Source organism: Epinephelus moara, chromosome 21 (genome assembly GCF_006386435.1).
Source record: "Epinephelus moara isolate mb chromosome 21, YSFRI_EMoa_1.0, whole genome shotgun sequence".
NCBI lineage: Eukaryota > Metazoa > Chordata > Actinopteri > Perciformes > Serranidae > Epinephelus > Epinephelus moara.
Genome location: NC_065526.1, coordinates 18,217,504 through 18,234,773, shown reverse-complemented (window position 1 = coordinate 18,234,773; position 17,270 = coordinate 18,217,504). Strand labels below are relative to the sequence as shown.

Sequence of the window (17,270 nt, the reverse complement as noted above, 5' to 3'; positions counted from 1 at the left end):
TCACTATCGACGCGTCAGGACGCACCCTGCTGTTTCTCTGATAATGCTACACTGTGAGCAACAAATCTGTGTTGAAATCAGCAAAAGGAGAGCTCGTAAACGTTAGCTGCTAGCAGCCAATGTTCGGAACTAACAGCTAACCGAGGTTGCACTTGTCATATTATGAAGTGTTCAGGCTCCATTCAAGACGAGTATTGGGCGGAGGTAAATTAAAACGTTCTCATGATGTGTTTTAAATGTAATCTTGTAAAATTTAGTTTTCGGGAAGGAACTTGAATAAATTCAGTTGTTTGATTTGTTGATCTTTTCACAGCAAAATAAAATAGTTATTAGAGGGGAATTATGATATATATTACGAAAGTTACTTTTGCAATGTAATAGTTTACAAATTACAAGTTACCCTGTTAAAAATGTAATAAGTGACTTTTTAATTACCTTATCAAAGTGATGTAACTTATTACATTTCATTACTACTCTAACAAATGTTTTAAACTTCACAATAAAGCTGCATCGACCAAATCGTTATGTTATACATAGGTAACGACCGAGAATTTCACAATTGGTGCATACCTAAAAAACACTTTAAACATACGTCATACCACAGGAAAATCTGGCAAGATGATCTCTAGAACCATCAAAAAAATCCAATTGTGCAGAAGGGTGGTACATTATTATATAAATTTAATTTTCTAAATTACATTTATTGATGCAATAACATGTAAAGAGCATTTGAATGATGTAACTATATGCTGTTGGGTACTTCAGTCTATAATATCTATAACAATGCCATTTTCATTTTTTTTTCTTCATGTAATGTAAAATCTTGACCTGTTAGATGTAACTATAGCTATTAAATACATGTACTCAAAACGAAATATAATGATATTTCCCTCTGAAATGAAGTAGAAATATAAAGTAACAAAAAACTCAAACACTTCAGTATATCGAAGCTGTTCCTAAGTTCTTCAATAAATGCACATTTGAACTTTGTTAGCAGCCCTACAGACTTTACGTGAAGCCAGCTCTCATGAAGCATTTGTGTTTTCATGGCGAGGCCGACTCTAACACAGTGACTAACATGGCTCAAGTCTTGTTTATTCATACTAATTTGACTTCTCAGAAAATAATTGAGCCAGAGACAACAGAGGGTCAAAGAAAAAGACTTGAGTCATCACTGTCAGTTAAAGTGTAAACAGCCCCGAGGTATCTGTGTGTACGCAAACACTCACATTCCTCGTCTTGACCTTAACCGCATTGTGAAGGAGAAAACACACTTTGACACCAATATGTGCACGTAGTCAGTGCTGCTTGTGTTTGACTTCGCGCTACACGTGGGGCTGAGACAGAAAAGGGAAGGGGGGGGGCAGACTGTGAATCACCTGTGTATCATCCCCAATGTACGTCAGTTTATTCACAAGTGGAGGGAGGGGAAAATTAGTTTGACATGAGGAAACAAACAGGAAGAAAAAAGGCGAAGAGAAAGAGAAAGAAAAGGAGAGAAGTATGTTAAAGGGTAACTTCAGTAGTTTTCAACCTGGACCCTTTTTTCTAATGTTGTTTGGTCTAAGTAATGGGAGAAACATTTTTTATATTCGTCCAGTATGGAGTGAGAGGGCTGCAGCTGGCAGTGATGAAACAGGATGCAATGTATTCACTCAGGACATTTGCACCCTCAATTTATATCCACTAAAAGTGCTTGTTTTTGCCACTGACAGGCTCAGATTGTTATTTTAAGTGTCTGACAACATAATGGAAAGGATCCCGACAGAGACAGACTTTTTTAAATAAAGAGTAACATCCTTTTTGTTTAACCAGAAACAGCCCTGAAATCATATTAAACAGTAATTTTAGTATTTTTTTTATTTCAACCAAACCAAAGTTGTTGATTGTTGGAACAGTGGAAAGATGAAACAAGACGTTTTCTTTTGTTCCTGTTGACTTTAAATGACGTGTGTTTTACGATGATAAAATTTTTGTTTATTTAAATCAGGGGCTGGAATCACCAGAGGCCCCACGATATGATTTTATCGCGATACCTGAGTCACGATATGATATTATTGCGATTTTAACTGCTTTGCTAGTGTATATGCTGAGCATTTCCATAACATATTTTGTGTTGTATTGCCCTTTTTCAACTGCAAATTATGTCTTCAAAGCAAAACTTTGTCAATATTTGTGTTTATTTAACCCTTTAAAAATGGATTTCCTGTGGACGGCTTCAGGAAATCTTTGTTCTCGATCTAAAATACCAACCATAGTAGACAGAGCATTTATTCTCTTTGCAAAAGTCTCCCTTGTCATCACATCATTTCCTTACATAACTTCACCTTCAGTGCGGTGCAAACATGGCATTTTGCCATAATTATGACAGAATTTTCCTGTAACGGCCACTGGAGACTGTTTTGTCTACTGTATATGATCTAAAATTAAAAAAAACATAATAGCTAGAGCATTTCTGTTCGCAACAGAAAGCCAGGGCTTCGGTCTTCTGCATCATCATGCTGTACGCTCATGATGACATCATTAGACTACATTACACACTGAAAGATGCTGTGGCGCCAGAGGTATGAATAATATATCTATCACAACGCTATTGCACTTTGTTCTAAAAAAAAAAGAGCATATCTCAAAAAGTGTTAAGAAATATTTTGTTAATGTTTCTACATCTGTGTAACTGGTGGATTCTAGTGTTGTCTGCATTGTGTTGATATGAAGAGGCCCAGACCGTGGATATCTTTAACGGCAATCTCTGTTTATTCCTGACAACTCTGACAGCAAGAGGTAAAAACAGAATCCTCCATCAAATACTACCATATAAACTCGAGTCCCATGCACAAATTAAGTGACACAGGAATATGTTAGCATAAAATGAACTTATAAACATCTTAACAGCGCTAAAACACGGAAATGACTACAAGAGCAATGTAGCTTACCTCTCCCATGGAGTACAACAGCAAATGGGGAGAAGTAAGGCGGGAGACACCCCTTTATAGGTGGGGTACCCCCAAAGCTGAACGTAGGGGTACAGAAACTGACTATGAGGCTGCACAGATTGTAAATGTAATATGCGATATGAAAAAACACCAATGTTGACACTGGGGGACCATTTCAATTGCAGAATTCGAAGGGTTTATAAGGTTAAGTTTTTGGTCTGTTCATCTCACTTCAATTACTTTTATTATAGCAAAACGTATCTAATGGAAGAAATAACCAATTAATTTTGTTATTCAAGTAAGCTACCAAAACCTCCAATTGTATTTACAATATTTGTAACTTAGACGATAAAAAATGATCTATAATGTGCGTCTGTATAACAATACAAAATTGCGATACTACGCTGTATCGATTTTTTACCCCTAATTTAAATGGAGCAATTTAAATGTGTTTTTCGTGATAGCAATTTGGGGGATGTTTCCGGTTAAACAAAAAGGATCTTACTCTTTAACAAAAGTGTTCTCTCTCTGTTGGGATCCTTTCCATAATGTTGTCAGACACTTAGAATAATTATCTAAACCTGTCTGTTGCAAAAATGAACACTTTTAGTAGACGTAAATTGACGGTACACAAATGCCCCCGAGAGGCTTCATTGCAGTCTGCTTTGCAGCTGCCGACCTCGGCGCTCTTACTCAATACTGGAACAGTATCAAAATTGTTGTTCTCATTATTCACTTAGACACACAAACATGGGTATTTTTCCTCCTGGATCCAATTTTCTCAAGTTACCGGCACTTCTCCAAATGTTTGTTCAATCAGACAGCAACACAGAGGAGTTATCTAATGCACACAGGTGAACAGGCAACTCCGTCCACACCTGGTGGAAAAAAAGCAATAAGACTGCAGATCTTAAATTTGATCAGTCTTGCAAAGCAGATTTCACTTTTAACTCTTTAAAACTTTGCTCTTTCATAATTTGCATCATGTACACTGCTTCAAAATTATTGAATAAATGCCTCCTAATTTTAACATGCTGTTTTTCCATATACTGTTATGCATAATTTCAAAATAAGGTTTAATTTATTTGTAATATATTCATGTAAGTGCGTGCTTTAGTGTATATATTCTGTTTGTTTTTTAACTTTTGTCAGAACAATAAAGAAAGTTGTAAACAAGGTGTGTTAACGTGATACCTCAATAAAATAGGTGACATCTGTGTGACACATTTTATATATTGTGATATAGATGAAGGGTGTGATGTTCAAAGGAAATAACTTCTAGGCAACCTGTGGTGTGGTGTAGTGGACATTTACCGTAGGTCCAGCCCCGAAACCGCACTCTTCTCACAAACAACCTTCAGGACTGATTATGTCTTTTCATAGTTTATAACAGCGGCATAATCTCCTCACCTATCAAAACAAAAGGCTTCAACAGTTATACAAACACACACACAGCTCATCCGGGCCTGTTTGACAGCTCCTTCACAATGCACCATGGAGCTGTGTTGGCACGGGCCAGCCCGAGGGATGGGCCGCAGCGAGGTTTATGACTGTACTGACGTCAATGACATAATTCAAATACTTAACCAGGCTGCATGCTTCCAGCCCTCCGGATCCTCTCGTCTGGCTGCGAGCCTGGAAAACCTGACATGGATTACTGCTGCGGAGCAGAGTAACTGCTGCAGACAGGAGCAGAGCTGGCTGCCCAGACTGAAAATGACGGGTCAAATTTGTTCTGGCCGTCAGTTTGTGGTCAGGTGTCTGTCTGTGTGTCCATCCACTCATCACTCATCTGCCTGTTCATTATTTTTATGTTAGGAAGTATACTTCATCATCAGTAATGCCATTTAAAAGCCTGTCTCCTGCACAAACAACAGGGTCTTAAAGGAATACTTCACCCCCCAAATGACCATTTGTATATCGACTACTCACACCGTGTTATGTTGAATTTGTGACAAAAAAACTTTATTTTGCTTGAAGCCTTCCTGGTAAACGAAGAATCCAAAAACTGAGAAAATTCTTGATGAATTGAAGTCATAGGGGTCCACGTTTAACAACAGCGAAACTATATCAAAACACGCGTTAACAAAGTCACACAACTCGTGCAGTACAATCCAAGTCCCATTTATCCAGTCGTATGCTCAGTGATTTCTAAAACCTTACTTTTTAAAACGTCTCAAATACAGAAGAGTTAGCCTGGTGAGACCATCCTGATGACATGAGCTCAACCTTAGGTTTCGCTTTCTGTACAGTCTGGACTCAGTGCCATCCCGAACACTTCAGGGGACTGCGTTGTAGTTGAGGACGCAAAATGCAGGCTGCAGCTTGCAGAACAGTAACGGCAGCACCCTGGATACTGAGATGATCCTGAAGTCGGACCATGAGGAGGAGGAGACTCACATCCTTATTGTGGAGGGCTTTCTGCTTTACACCTGCGCACCTTTTGTCGAATTGCTGAACCAACGTCACTTTATTTTCATCCCAAGAACACAAGAAGTGGAGGTGCTCTAGGAACTAGAGCCGGCCTGTTTAACGGCCACGTCTGGCCCATGTGTTTGAAACACAAGAAGATCCAGCTAATGTCAGGGAAGTAAACACAGCAATAAGTGAAGTAATTGCAGAAATAGAGTCAATAACAACAATTAAACAAGAATAAGAGGTTGCACTCCTGGATATGGCAAAGCTTGATTTATCAACTGGTTCCACTGGTGATATAGAAAATGTTCGCTGGTGTTTTGTTGCGCTGATTGGCTGAAGAAGTCTGTCTATCAAGGCGAGTACCCCCGCCCACTGAAAGTGTCTGGAGCAGCAGCTGAGCCAGACTGATACAGGGAGCGATGCAGAATGTTGAGCTCAAGTCATCAGGATGGTCTTACCAGGTTACGGACGAGGAACGTGCAGGTTTGTTTGGAATGAAATGCATGAGCAGAGTTCAAATACATGCACTTGCCCAAGAAGCTATACTACAGAAGTGTTTTAGAAGAAAAATGCATGTGTTTGGGATGTAGCTTACTGATCATACGACTGGATAAATGACACTGGGATTATACTGTTCAAAGATGAACATAGTCCAAGCAGCTAACAGCTAACACATCCAACACGAGCCGTTAAACAGTCACACACCAACACCAAAACTGCTCGACTCTATCATTAAACCTGTTAAAAAAAGGTGGGTAATGTTAGCCAGGTGACGCTAACAGTTATCCCTGTCACTGTGTATACGGTTGAGATACATAAATATTAAAAAGGGGAAATTAGCCACAGAGACCAAAACCAGGCTGTAAACATGTTTATTTCTGCTGTTAAGTTGGGCATTTTAACATGGGGGGTCTATGGGGATTTACTCTGTTTTGTATCCACCCTCAAGTGGCCATTAGAGGAACTGCAGTTTTATCGTACCTCCGCACTGGGCTTCATTTTTCAGCCCCGGAGGTTTACGTTTGGTTTTATGTCGCAGATCACTGTATCACGGCTGGAGTGAACCAAGATGGTCTCTAGTTTGATACAGTTTTACTGTTGTTACACGTGGCCAGCTTTTACTGCAATTAATCCAGAATTGCCCTCGTTTTTGGATTCTTCGTTCACTGTGAAGGAATGCAAGAACAACAAAGTTTTCTTCACAAAGTCAAGGTAACATGGGGTGAGTAAATGATATACAAATGATCATTTTGGGGGTGAAATATTCCTTTAAATAAGAGGACAGACAGGCAGACTGCAGATCATGACATATTTAATTATACATATTTGGGTGCAGTTTACTTCCAATTAATAACACACACCACTGCTTTACATAACCCTTATAATTGGCTTTTACAGTAAGTTTCATGCTGCACTTGTTTGCACACACAGACAAGCTTGCACATACACAACGACACACAACCACTCCTACCCTGATTTAAAACTAATTACTCGTTGTTAAACACATGCTTCTCTTCCTCTTCACTATGTCAGAATAACCTGTTTCAGATTAGTCTTTCATCACTTCTCTTTCAGGATATGTTTACAAAGAGAGACAAAAGACAAATGAGTAATGCTACCCCACGCCCAGGGCAATATATGCACAGTCACGTGTCTCTTTAGTTTCAAAGCAAGAAAAAAAAAAAAAGGATGTATGTATGAATGCAGCTGTCTGCTGTGCTCAGTTCATTCTGCACAGTTTGAACTGCAGTAACTTTCTGAGCAGCTGGCATACATCCCATATAGAGAGACCAACTGTTGTTTTTGTCAACAAGGGAATGGTGACAACAAATATAAGGATAAGACAAAACTCTTTAAACTTATATAGACTGATAAAAACAATGCAGCATACGTATGATGATTTAACCCTTTAGCCCCACAGGCTTTCAGAGATGTCTTGCACATGGTGCTCAAACCTTTTTCCTTTGGAAGTCCTTAACTGAAAGGGCAGTGCAATGGAAACACACTGCAATACAATGCAATATAATGCAAAATGATGTGGCAGCTACCTTATTCTACTCTAACACAACATGACTGAAAACAGATAAACTCTGAAGGGTTTACTGAATTAATCATAATTCACCTCAGAACATACATAGCACATTCTTTGAATATGATGTGTATCTGCAGTACAAGTTCCTACAATAAATCCTACAACAGATCTGGACCTTGTTTACAGGAATAGTCAACATTTTGGGAAATATTAAAACCACAACTTCTTGTTTTTGCACTTCCGTTTTTGCACGTGTCAAACAAACAAGAATTAATGTGTTGCTGAAGTGCAAATTGCTGGTGGTTGGATTTTCTTACCTGCGAACAAAGCCAGGCTAATTGTTTCCCTTGTTTCTATTCTGTATGCTAAACTAAGCTAACCGGCTGCTTACTGTTATGGGGAGAAATTTAGGCATCCCTTTTAAATCTCAACTGAACTTTGAACCACATATCAATAATCTCATTAAATCCTGCAGCTTCCACCTAAGAAATGATCTCGAAATCAAATCAGCTGTGCCTTTTCCTGACTTTGAAAGGCTTTTTCATGCTTTTGTACTCTCGTGCCTCGACTACTGCAACGCACTGTTTACGTGCCTCAGTAAATCTTCAGTAGCTCGGCTTCAACTAGTGCAGGATGCTGCAGCTCGTATTTTAACTGGGACAAATCGTAGGTCACATATCACCACTATTTTAACTGGGACAAATCGTAGGTCACATATCACCACAATTTTTGCCGCTCGCCACTGGTTGCCAGTTAACTTCAGAACCAATTTTAAGATTCTTTTAATAACTTTTAAAGCTCAACATCGTTTAGCCCCCAGTTATATAGCTGAGCTTCTGAGCTTCCTGTTTAAGTCTTGGGGATAAAGTGAAGAGCATATTTCCCTAAATGTTGAACTATTCCTTTAAATGACTTTCTTCAGTTCAATATGAATAATGTGAACTTTATATGGTGAAGCTGTGTGACATTTATCATAGTTCACTTAAAGAAAATCCCATCAGTTTGTGGTCCTGTTACTAGTGTAAGTCTGCTACCTATGATTAGATTAACAAATAAAAATATGGAGGTTCGGTAATGTACGCTAAGTCAAATCTTAAATTAAAGCCAACTTCCACAGTCTTTTTGCATTTTCATGGTATTTCATATTTTTATATACATACATATGTATATATATATATATATATATATATATCTTTGTGGAGCTTTTTAGAGCCCGGTCATTCCTTAGCTTTATGTTACTGTAGCTGTCACACTGCTGCTGCGCGGTGGGCAGCTGTTGTCAACTCAAACGCCACACGCCATAAACGAAAAAAGCAGTATGAGACAGTTTTTGTGTTATATTATCATCTGAAGTTATTCCATTTCAGCTCAGTGTGTGAGCGTCGTGTGTTTTTGCTTTTAACTCTGATGCATAGTGTTTCACAGCTCTGCTCAGAGGAGACACAGACAGCGGTGTAGAGCGTAAGACACCCACACTCACCACTGCAAATGCAACAAAGGCCCTATAAGTGAATAGCTAATTTGAGGAATTTATTAATGTAGCTTAATCCACGCAAAGGATGTACAGACAATGAAAATAAACACTCAGTGGAAGACAGTTTATTCAAGCAGGTTCAGACACAGGCTGCACTGAATCAACAAACACTGGAGGAGCAGCCTGCATAAAGGAAGAGAGACATTTCCTCCGGACAGCAACAAGGGAGTGTTATATTATACTTTTTATTTTGTAAATAAAAAATAAGTGAAAAAAACATTAATGATCATCTTGGATGCAGCATTGTTTTTTCCTAATGCACTGTAGAGCCATCATTTAAAAAGTACTTGAAGTGTGCACTGTGCAGCTATATTATCTAGGAAAATAGAAGTATCCCATTGGGACTCGGTCTGAGCAGCAAAACTGGAAACATCGTTGTGAGCTGGCTATTTAATTTATCTTATATCTTGCTTACGCTAAAGATGTAACAAATGTTGACTGTTTGAGGAGCAGATGTGCCGCAGAATGTATCTTTTTACCGGCTACACCTGCAGCGCACATTTGGCGTGGGGTTGTGTTAATCACAGACGAAACAAGACGTGTTTGGTTTGGGTAGAATTGTTTCCTCAGATTTTGGACCCAGCACAGCACTGTGAAAGGTTAAGTTTTTCACCAGGTGTGTGTAATAAGTTAAACGATAACTTCACCATAATTCAACATTAACTTCATCTATCCAAATTTGGGTATAGTGTGACATAACCGGTGACGTCAGTGGTGCTTAAAACTACAAGCCACTTCGACTTTCGATTTCTAATCTCTACCTCTGGGTATCCAGGGGGTGTGCCTGAAATGCATGCAAAAACAAATCTTCCTTCTTGTTGAACATTGCAAACTAGCTGTATGTCCACCAGCGAAAATGGCATAATTTACTACAAGTGCAGGGGATGTTAGGACGAGGATATTCGTTTTATTTTGTTCCTGTCTCCAAAGAATGACTGAGAGCTGCTGCTCTGCTGACAGCCAAGGCCAGCAGGGTCAAGAGGGCAGATGATCATTGAGTATTACTGTCACCATGTTTTGGCCAACAAAGTTATAGCTTCTGGCTAGAGTGGTGATACACAGCTTCCAGGCACTATACAATAGGGCATTTTTATTGTTAGTAAATTTCTGTTGTTTTTTGCCCTGTTCTAGTAATTTCAGATGCCTTAACTTTTTGTAGACAAAGCAGTGTTTGTGATGCTAACCGTGTGCTCTGCGGGTTTGGGGAAAACTTGTGGGCTGAGCGTCAGGAGCTTGGGCGCAATGCATCCTTTTACATGTAGGCACTATAATAGCGGCTGAGCAAGAAGAAAAACTCAGCTTCTCTGTCAATACAGCATGCACTGATGAATTGATATTGCATTAACACTGATTGGATATCCACTTAAAATCTGGTGAATTTACAGCAGGCTATGGAAAGGAAAACTTTGCTGATTTTCAACCAGCTTTCTGTCATTGCAGTGTGTGCAGATGAATAATGTTTGGCTTTCCCCTGTACCGCCAGCGCCCGCGGCCACCCGCTCATTGTCGATGGAGGTTTGCCAGGTGACAGGAAACACAGTGGACTTTTGTTGGTGAATGGGCGGAGACATCCGGGTGTTAAAGTATGACTAACTTACTTAAAAAAGATAATTCTAAATTCACAGGAAATATTGATTAAAAATGTGGGTATTTCGTTAACTTGTTGATGTTACAGAAACTAGCAAACACCACCTCATAAGTTATGTTAGAGGCCTCTATTGCTATCCTTGCTAATATCCATACTATCACTTTGACAGGTACACTAGAACAGTAATCTGGCTGCCATGATAATAGATTAAATCAGACTATTAACAACACCCTCATTCTGTTTGAGAAAGAACATTAAGCGAAAACAGGAGGTGACACTGGTCAGAGTGGGGCCTTAACTAAAGTGGCCTACTTTGGCCGCCAGCCTCCACTCCGAGCAGCGCCGTCTTAAACATTGACTCCTTGAGGGCATTGTGTAAACATTAATTTCTCAAGACAAGTCAAAAAGAACATTTTCTCCAAGAACATAGTGAGGTTTCACTTCCCCTTCTTGGTCAAATGACTAACCACGGACCCTCGAGTCCCTGCCATCTGTGACAATATTCAGCTCATGCTCCTGATAACCATTACAGATTAATCACCAGCGCTTGACAGTCAAAGACGTCATGATGAAGCGCTTTCCTCAAAAGTACTATTTATCAGGCATAATAAAGGGCAAAGCCTATAATCTGAATCAGTCAGGGAAGAGGGAGCTCTTTGTTGGCTGCGCGGCTCACGGGACTGCATGTGATGGGGCCAAGATGGTTTCTGAGGCGTAAACTGCAAACTCACATGAGGGAAACTACAATCCCCTCACGTTACTGGAGTAAGATGGTTAACAGCCTAAAAAGCCTGCAGTGACGCATTTGCAGCTGAGCTGATTTTTAATGTACCCTACCCCCCTGCGCACACACACACTTTTGTGGTTCTTGTGTACTTTCACCCAGTCACTGCGGTCACGTTCCAGCTCTTGTTTATTTCAGCCAATCTGACCTTTTTGTTTCTGCTTCTCCCATATCGCATCTGATTAAAAGGCTCAGAAACAGTGACGTCTCTCTCTGACCTTTGCTGTGCTTTCTTTCTTTCCCATCTCACTCCTTGCAACAATCTGGCATATCTCTCACTCTCCCTGGAGCCCACTCTATCTGTGTGTCTAACCTCATCATCTTCCTACAGGAATTCACACTACTTTGCTTTCATTTCTAATGTGTTTGACTATTTTCTCCGTTTCACATCTCAAATGCCTTCATGGGAAGTATTTAAAGTTTCACAGAGCTCTTTATCAGCCATCTAACGCTGAGCTCATGCCCAGACAGATGCAGGTACTGTATCTTGTATATTATTATGTAGCGCATGTGTGAAACTTTACGATTCTACAATGCTGTGGTTAATGTGTGGTCAGGTTGAGGCACAAAAACAAACTGGTTATGGTTACGAAAAGATCATGTTTTGGCTTAATCCCTACAGCAACGTCTCTGTTAAAAAACAAAACAAACAAAAAAAAAGAAAAAAAAGAAATGTTTTTTGTGGCACAATCTCCACTAGAAACACAGCATTTGGTGGCAAAATCACAGCTGGAAATGCAGCAATGTCTAAGATTAAATTAAAAAGCTTTTGGTGGCACAATCTCAGTTACAATTGCAGTGATATCTCCATAAAAAAAACAACTGCTTTTGTGGCAGTAGACCTGCTGGAAATGCACTGATATCTCGGTAAAGAAAAACGCGACCACCTTTTGTGGCACTATCTCCCGTGGAAACGTTTGTTTCCATAAAAAACAGCTGCCTTTCTTGGCACTGTCCTGGCTGGAAATGTAGCAATGTCTCCATAAAAAACAGTGGCTACTCATGGCACCATAACCGCTGGAAATGCAGCGATGTTTGTGTAAAAAACATGCACCTTTTGTAGCACTATCACGGCTGGAAATGCAGCAATGTGTCAGAAAAAAACAACTGCCTTTTGTGTAGGGCTGTAGTCAACCAAAGAAAATCTTGGTCGACTAAAGTCGCACATAATCTTCAACTAATCGATTAGTCGTGGGAAAAAAAATCTGCACATTATTTTTACTTGTGCGGTGGTGTGTCTGTGTCACTCTGCAGTTCCACCTCCAAAACACTAGTCGCCGCTGGAGGACTGTGGTAAGTGCTGTAAAGTTTAGTTCAAATCGAACTTTATTTATATAGTTGAGTCAAAACACACATTAAATATGGCTTAGAGACAATTTCAAACATATGTACGCAAACTGGCTTCACTATAAATCGCAGAACTGACAGACAAACACACAGATATACAACATGCTAACGCTATTAGCACAAATCTTTGGCATTTTACATTGTATAAATTAGCCTAGCGACTAGCGATCTTTCCCTCTTCTCATGTAAAACCAGGGACAACAGCAACATGCAACAAAGGTAACGGTACATAATCTGGCTCCATTACAACTCACAAGATTCACCAACAAAACAACTGTCTTACACTAAACACGTTTTCCAAGCAAATACAGCATGCTAACATTATTAGCCTATTAGCCTATTAACCTATTATTAGCCTAATAGCCTACGTTATTAGTTATTATCCTGGCTGGGAACATGTTTGGTGACTAAAAAGCTACAGGAACGCAGCAATGACTCGCCAAAAACAAATAATTTTGTTTGTCTCAACTAGTAGTCTGCAGCTGTCTCGCCAGGTGACACACCGTCCACTATTCACTCCACTTCCTGATAACAAAGCCAGCTCATATACTTCGTCACTTTGGAGACATTGATAAGACAGGTATGAAACGTAGAAATGCAATGTATTCATGATGTGCAGAAACGTACTATGCCAACATATTCTTCTGGTGACTGGGCTGTTTTTTCCACAACTAGGGATATTACCTCACTGAAAACACAGACGCAAAACAGGAAAAATCTGTTCTGGCTTTCCGGTCGAAGAGATGACGAAAACGAGACAGAAAGCAGCACAAGAGAGGATATGAGGGCATCTTGTGATATTGTTAATTGTTGTAGTCTCCTCCTGAACAATTACTATTATTTACTGTGGTGGCAGGTGTACTGTATGTTCTTTGTATGCTTATGAACAGCTGATGTCAGGAATAATCTATAGTGGGAATAGAGTAGGACACAATATTAGAAACACATGTGTACTGTGTGTCAGAGGGTTCAAACGGAGTTAATCATACTTGTTTTCTCTCACTCTATCTTCCCTGTGCATCATGATGGAAGCCAGCGACAGGACGGTTTCACTCGTCAGAGATTACTTTAAGAAGGTCAAGGTTTGTGAGAAGTGTGGAGGAGGAGGACGGACAATAAGAGGCAACAGTTGTCTTGTATTTTTTCCTGCTGCGGGACGCTCCCAGCAGCCCATCTGTGCTGATAGGAAGTGGAGAGCACCCGTGTGCAGGCCCTGCTGACGTCAATCAGGCTTGAAGAACCAGTGCAGCAGGAACCAACATCCCCACCTCCCTTTCTTTCACCCGTCCTCTCCCTCCTTTTCATCTGAGTCTAAACGACTAAATCTCTTCATGTGGTTCTCACCCTCTCTCTTTCCCTTTGTCCGGTTACAACATCAGGGCATGGGGGATTTTTTCGCATACTGTTATCAAGTCATACTTCCCTAAAAAGATTACAGTTTCTGTTTGCACATGTGAAATCACTCACAGGTAACAGTTTGTACTGGTGGTATAAACATCTATTACTGTGTAGACATTTTCATAAACAATTACAGTTCTAGCCAAAGTCACTAATGCAATGCACTAATTAAACATTTGCATGCAGGAGACTAAATATGAAATTTGAATGTGTTCTGTGTTTGTAAATGTATTTTACTGCATGCAAAGGCAGGACACTGCAGTAACGTGCTGCATGCCACTGCTATTCATTGTCTTTATGGGTGCAACCACCAACCGGTGCAGGAAGCCTATCGAAACTGTAGGAATCATTATCATTGTTATTTTTTGAAACTTGTCAGAAGTGCTGAAAACAGATATCGGACATTGGTCTTGGGCTTGGGAAATTTGCTCAATAGTGTCCCCCAACAGTTTTCAAAGTAAAAACCCAGATTTATACAAAAAACACCTCTCGGAGATATACCCTAAACCCAACAGGAAGTCAGCCATTTTGTATTTACTGTCCAATTTTGGGCCATTTTTCCTTCATTTACAGGTGCTGTATTTTAACAGACTCCTCCGACAGCAGGCATGTCCAAAGTCCGGCTCGTGGATCAATTATAAATGGCCCCCGACTTGTCGTATATATACACTATATGTGTCCCACCACACAATATTGGTTAATCAAGCAAGAACACCACATTTTTTCCATTTACCTCACAACAGCAGAACTATTGTACATTTTGAAGATGTGAACCAAGTAGGAACTTCGCAGGCAATTTTCTCAAAGACAGACAGTAAACAAGAAAACTTATGATTACCCAACAGCAGACGTTTCCTGCTAGGTGGCAGACATGGTCACAGCAAAGAAGCATAGTCCACATCCTGGACAGGTCACCAGACTATTACAGGGTTGACACATAGAGACAGACAACCATTCACGCTCACATTCACACCTACAGACAATTTAAAGATATTTTTTTGGGCCATTTTGCCTTTAATGGACAGGACAGGTAAGCGTGAAGGGGGGAGAGAGAGAGGGGGGATGACATGCAGCAAAGGGCCACAGGTTGGATTCGAACCCGGGCCGCTGCGGCAACAGCCTTGTACATGGGACGCCTGCTCTACCACTAAGCCACCGGCGCCCCACACCTACAGGCAATTTAGAGTCACCAGTTAACCTGCATGTCTTTGGACTGTGGGAGGAAGCTGGAGTACCCGCAGAAAACCCACGCTGCCGTGGAGAGAACACGCAAACTCCACACAGAAGGGCTCCCCCACCCTGGGTAGGAACCAGCAACCCTCTTGCTGTGAGGCGACAATGCTAACCACTGCATGCCCATATTGACTCAAAGTCATAGCGCCACCTACTGACAACAGGAAGTCAGCCTTAAAAAAATTACATGGTATGATCTACACATTATAGTAGCCACACTCTCAGACTGCAGAGCGTACTCAGGGAACAGATGGATCAGCAGAACTTCGGGTGAAACTTAACCATTGACTGTTCACACGCTTCTGCAGCAGCTGCTCCTCTCATCCATCGGTCTGATCTGATCGGCTCTGATCGGAGCGACTGGTCAATTATCAACCCCACCAACTGCTACTGAGGACAAATAAACTAATGAAGAGTTCTGGCTGTGCTGCATTCACGCATGTGAAGATGACAAAAAAAAGGGACACATGAAAAAACAAAACAAACCAAAAAGAAGGGAAGTTTGCTGTCAAGAGTGCTCATGCATTTCTGCTTGCATCGTCAATGTATTACTGTTTCTTTAAATTATACATTTTGTTGACAACTGTGCAGATTCTAATCACATGCATGTAAAACCTTTATCTTGCCTTCATGCAGGCAGCTGCGGGTATAAAGTTTCACATGACTGGACTATTCTTAATTCTTTTGTATCTTTCAAATCCTCCAACAGCCAAACTTGACCCTTGACTTGTTAGACTTTATACAGCTATCACAGTAAAAACAACACATTGAATTGCTCAATGTGACAGGACTCACCTGACAGACAGACTTTGGTGACAGAAGGCTGATTTGCAGCAGGCGACCTCCTGCAACCAGAGAGAAACATGCCAGTTACTATTAGAATCAGGAGCCCTGATGTGTAACTAATGGATGCATTATTTTTTTCCACTGTGAGATTTAGTTTGAGCAGCAATCATTGTTGCTACAGCACAAACACGAAACAGATGCTCCCTCAGTTCTCTGACCTGGACGCAGGTCAGATTTTCTAACATGTGACATCGTCTTGTCTGAATCAGTGTTGGCTCACAGTGACCCCTCTCTATGAGGTCGTATTGACTCTGCGTGTCCACCTCTGGCAAACCTGATGCAAACTGACCTGGTTCAGTGATCAGAGGGAGCCTGCATGTGCTTAAATGTGATGTTGTAACCCGTCTTCCAAGAAAAAAATTAAATAAAATGTCATGGTGTGCAGCTGCTGCAAACCGGCTTCCACATAAAAGGCACAAGACTCTCTGGTTTAATGTGAGCGTTTCCTTCTGGAGACAATAACATTAGGGATGTTTGTGATGCATTGGCGCCCCCAAGTGAGGCATGTTGGTAGTTTGAATCTAAACCCATTCCTGACAGCTAAAAATCCACATGCAGATTTCCTACAAAAGAATCATGCTGTAGATTTTTGGCAATTTTTTGGCAATCAGCACACAAATGACAAAAAAGCACACAGCAGAGAAACTCATTGTATATCTGAAAATGTGTTGCACATCATTTCTATACTTTGCACTAAGGGTGGGCAATATGGCCCTAAAATAATATCATGATATTTCAGGGTATTTTGTGATAACCATATTCTTCATGAGACGACAAATTAGTAAAAAACTAAAAACAAAAAAAATCTAATTCATTTAAGAAAATAGAATTGCAACAAAATAAGTGATACAGTTTTACAGTTTGCTTCAAACAAAAATGATTTCTCGTTTCTTTAGTTTGTGAACAACAACAGTAACTCAGAGTGAGATTCAGAATCTGTATACAACATTAACAGTTCAACAAAATAAAATCTACCACAAATTACACATTTAAACAGCTCCCAAATACAAAAAATGTCCCCTGGGATGTTTTATTTTTTTCCACCTGGACCTTTATGCTCTGCCATTTCTCCTCCAATCATCACACTGTAACCTGTGACAGGCTGTTACGATACCACAACTATCACACATTCACATATATGGAGGTTTTTTGTTGAG

The 17,270-nt window shown here is 40.2% G+C and overlaps 1 protein-coding gene across 2 annotated transcripts in view; it reads right to left on the bottom strand.

Annotated features, from left to right (window-relative positions):
- LOC126383016 (cAMP-specific 3',5'-cyclic phosphodiesterase 4B-like) overlaps positions 1 to 17,270 on the bottom strand; it is a 98,080-nt gene that overhangs the window by 21,101 nt on the left and 59,709 nt on the right. For both annotated transcript variants that reach the window (XM_050033366.1, XM_050033368.1), the window contains one exon: positions 16,063 to 16,112. In XM_050033366.1, coding sequence (XP_049889323.1) covers positions 16,063 to 16,112 — 50 coding nt within the window. The remainder of the gene's footprint in view (positions 1 to 16,062; positions 16,113 to 17,270) is intronic.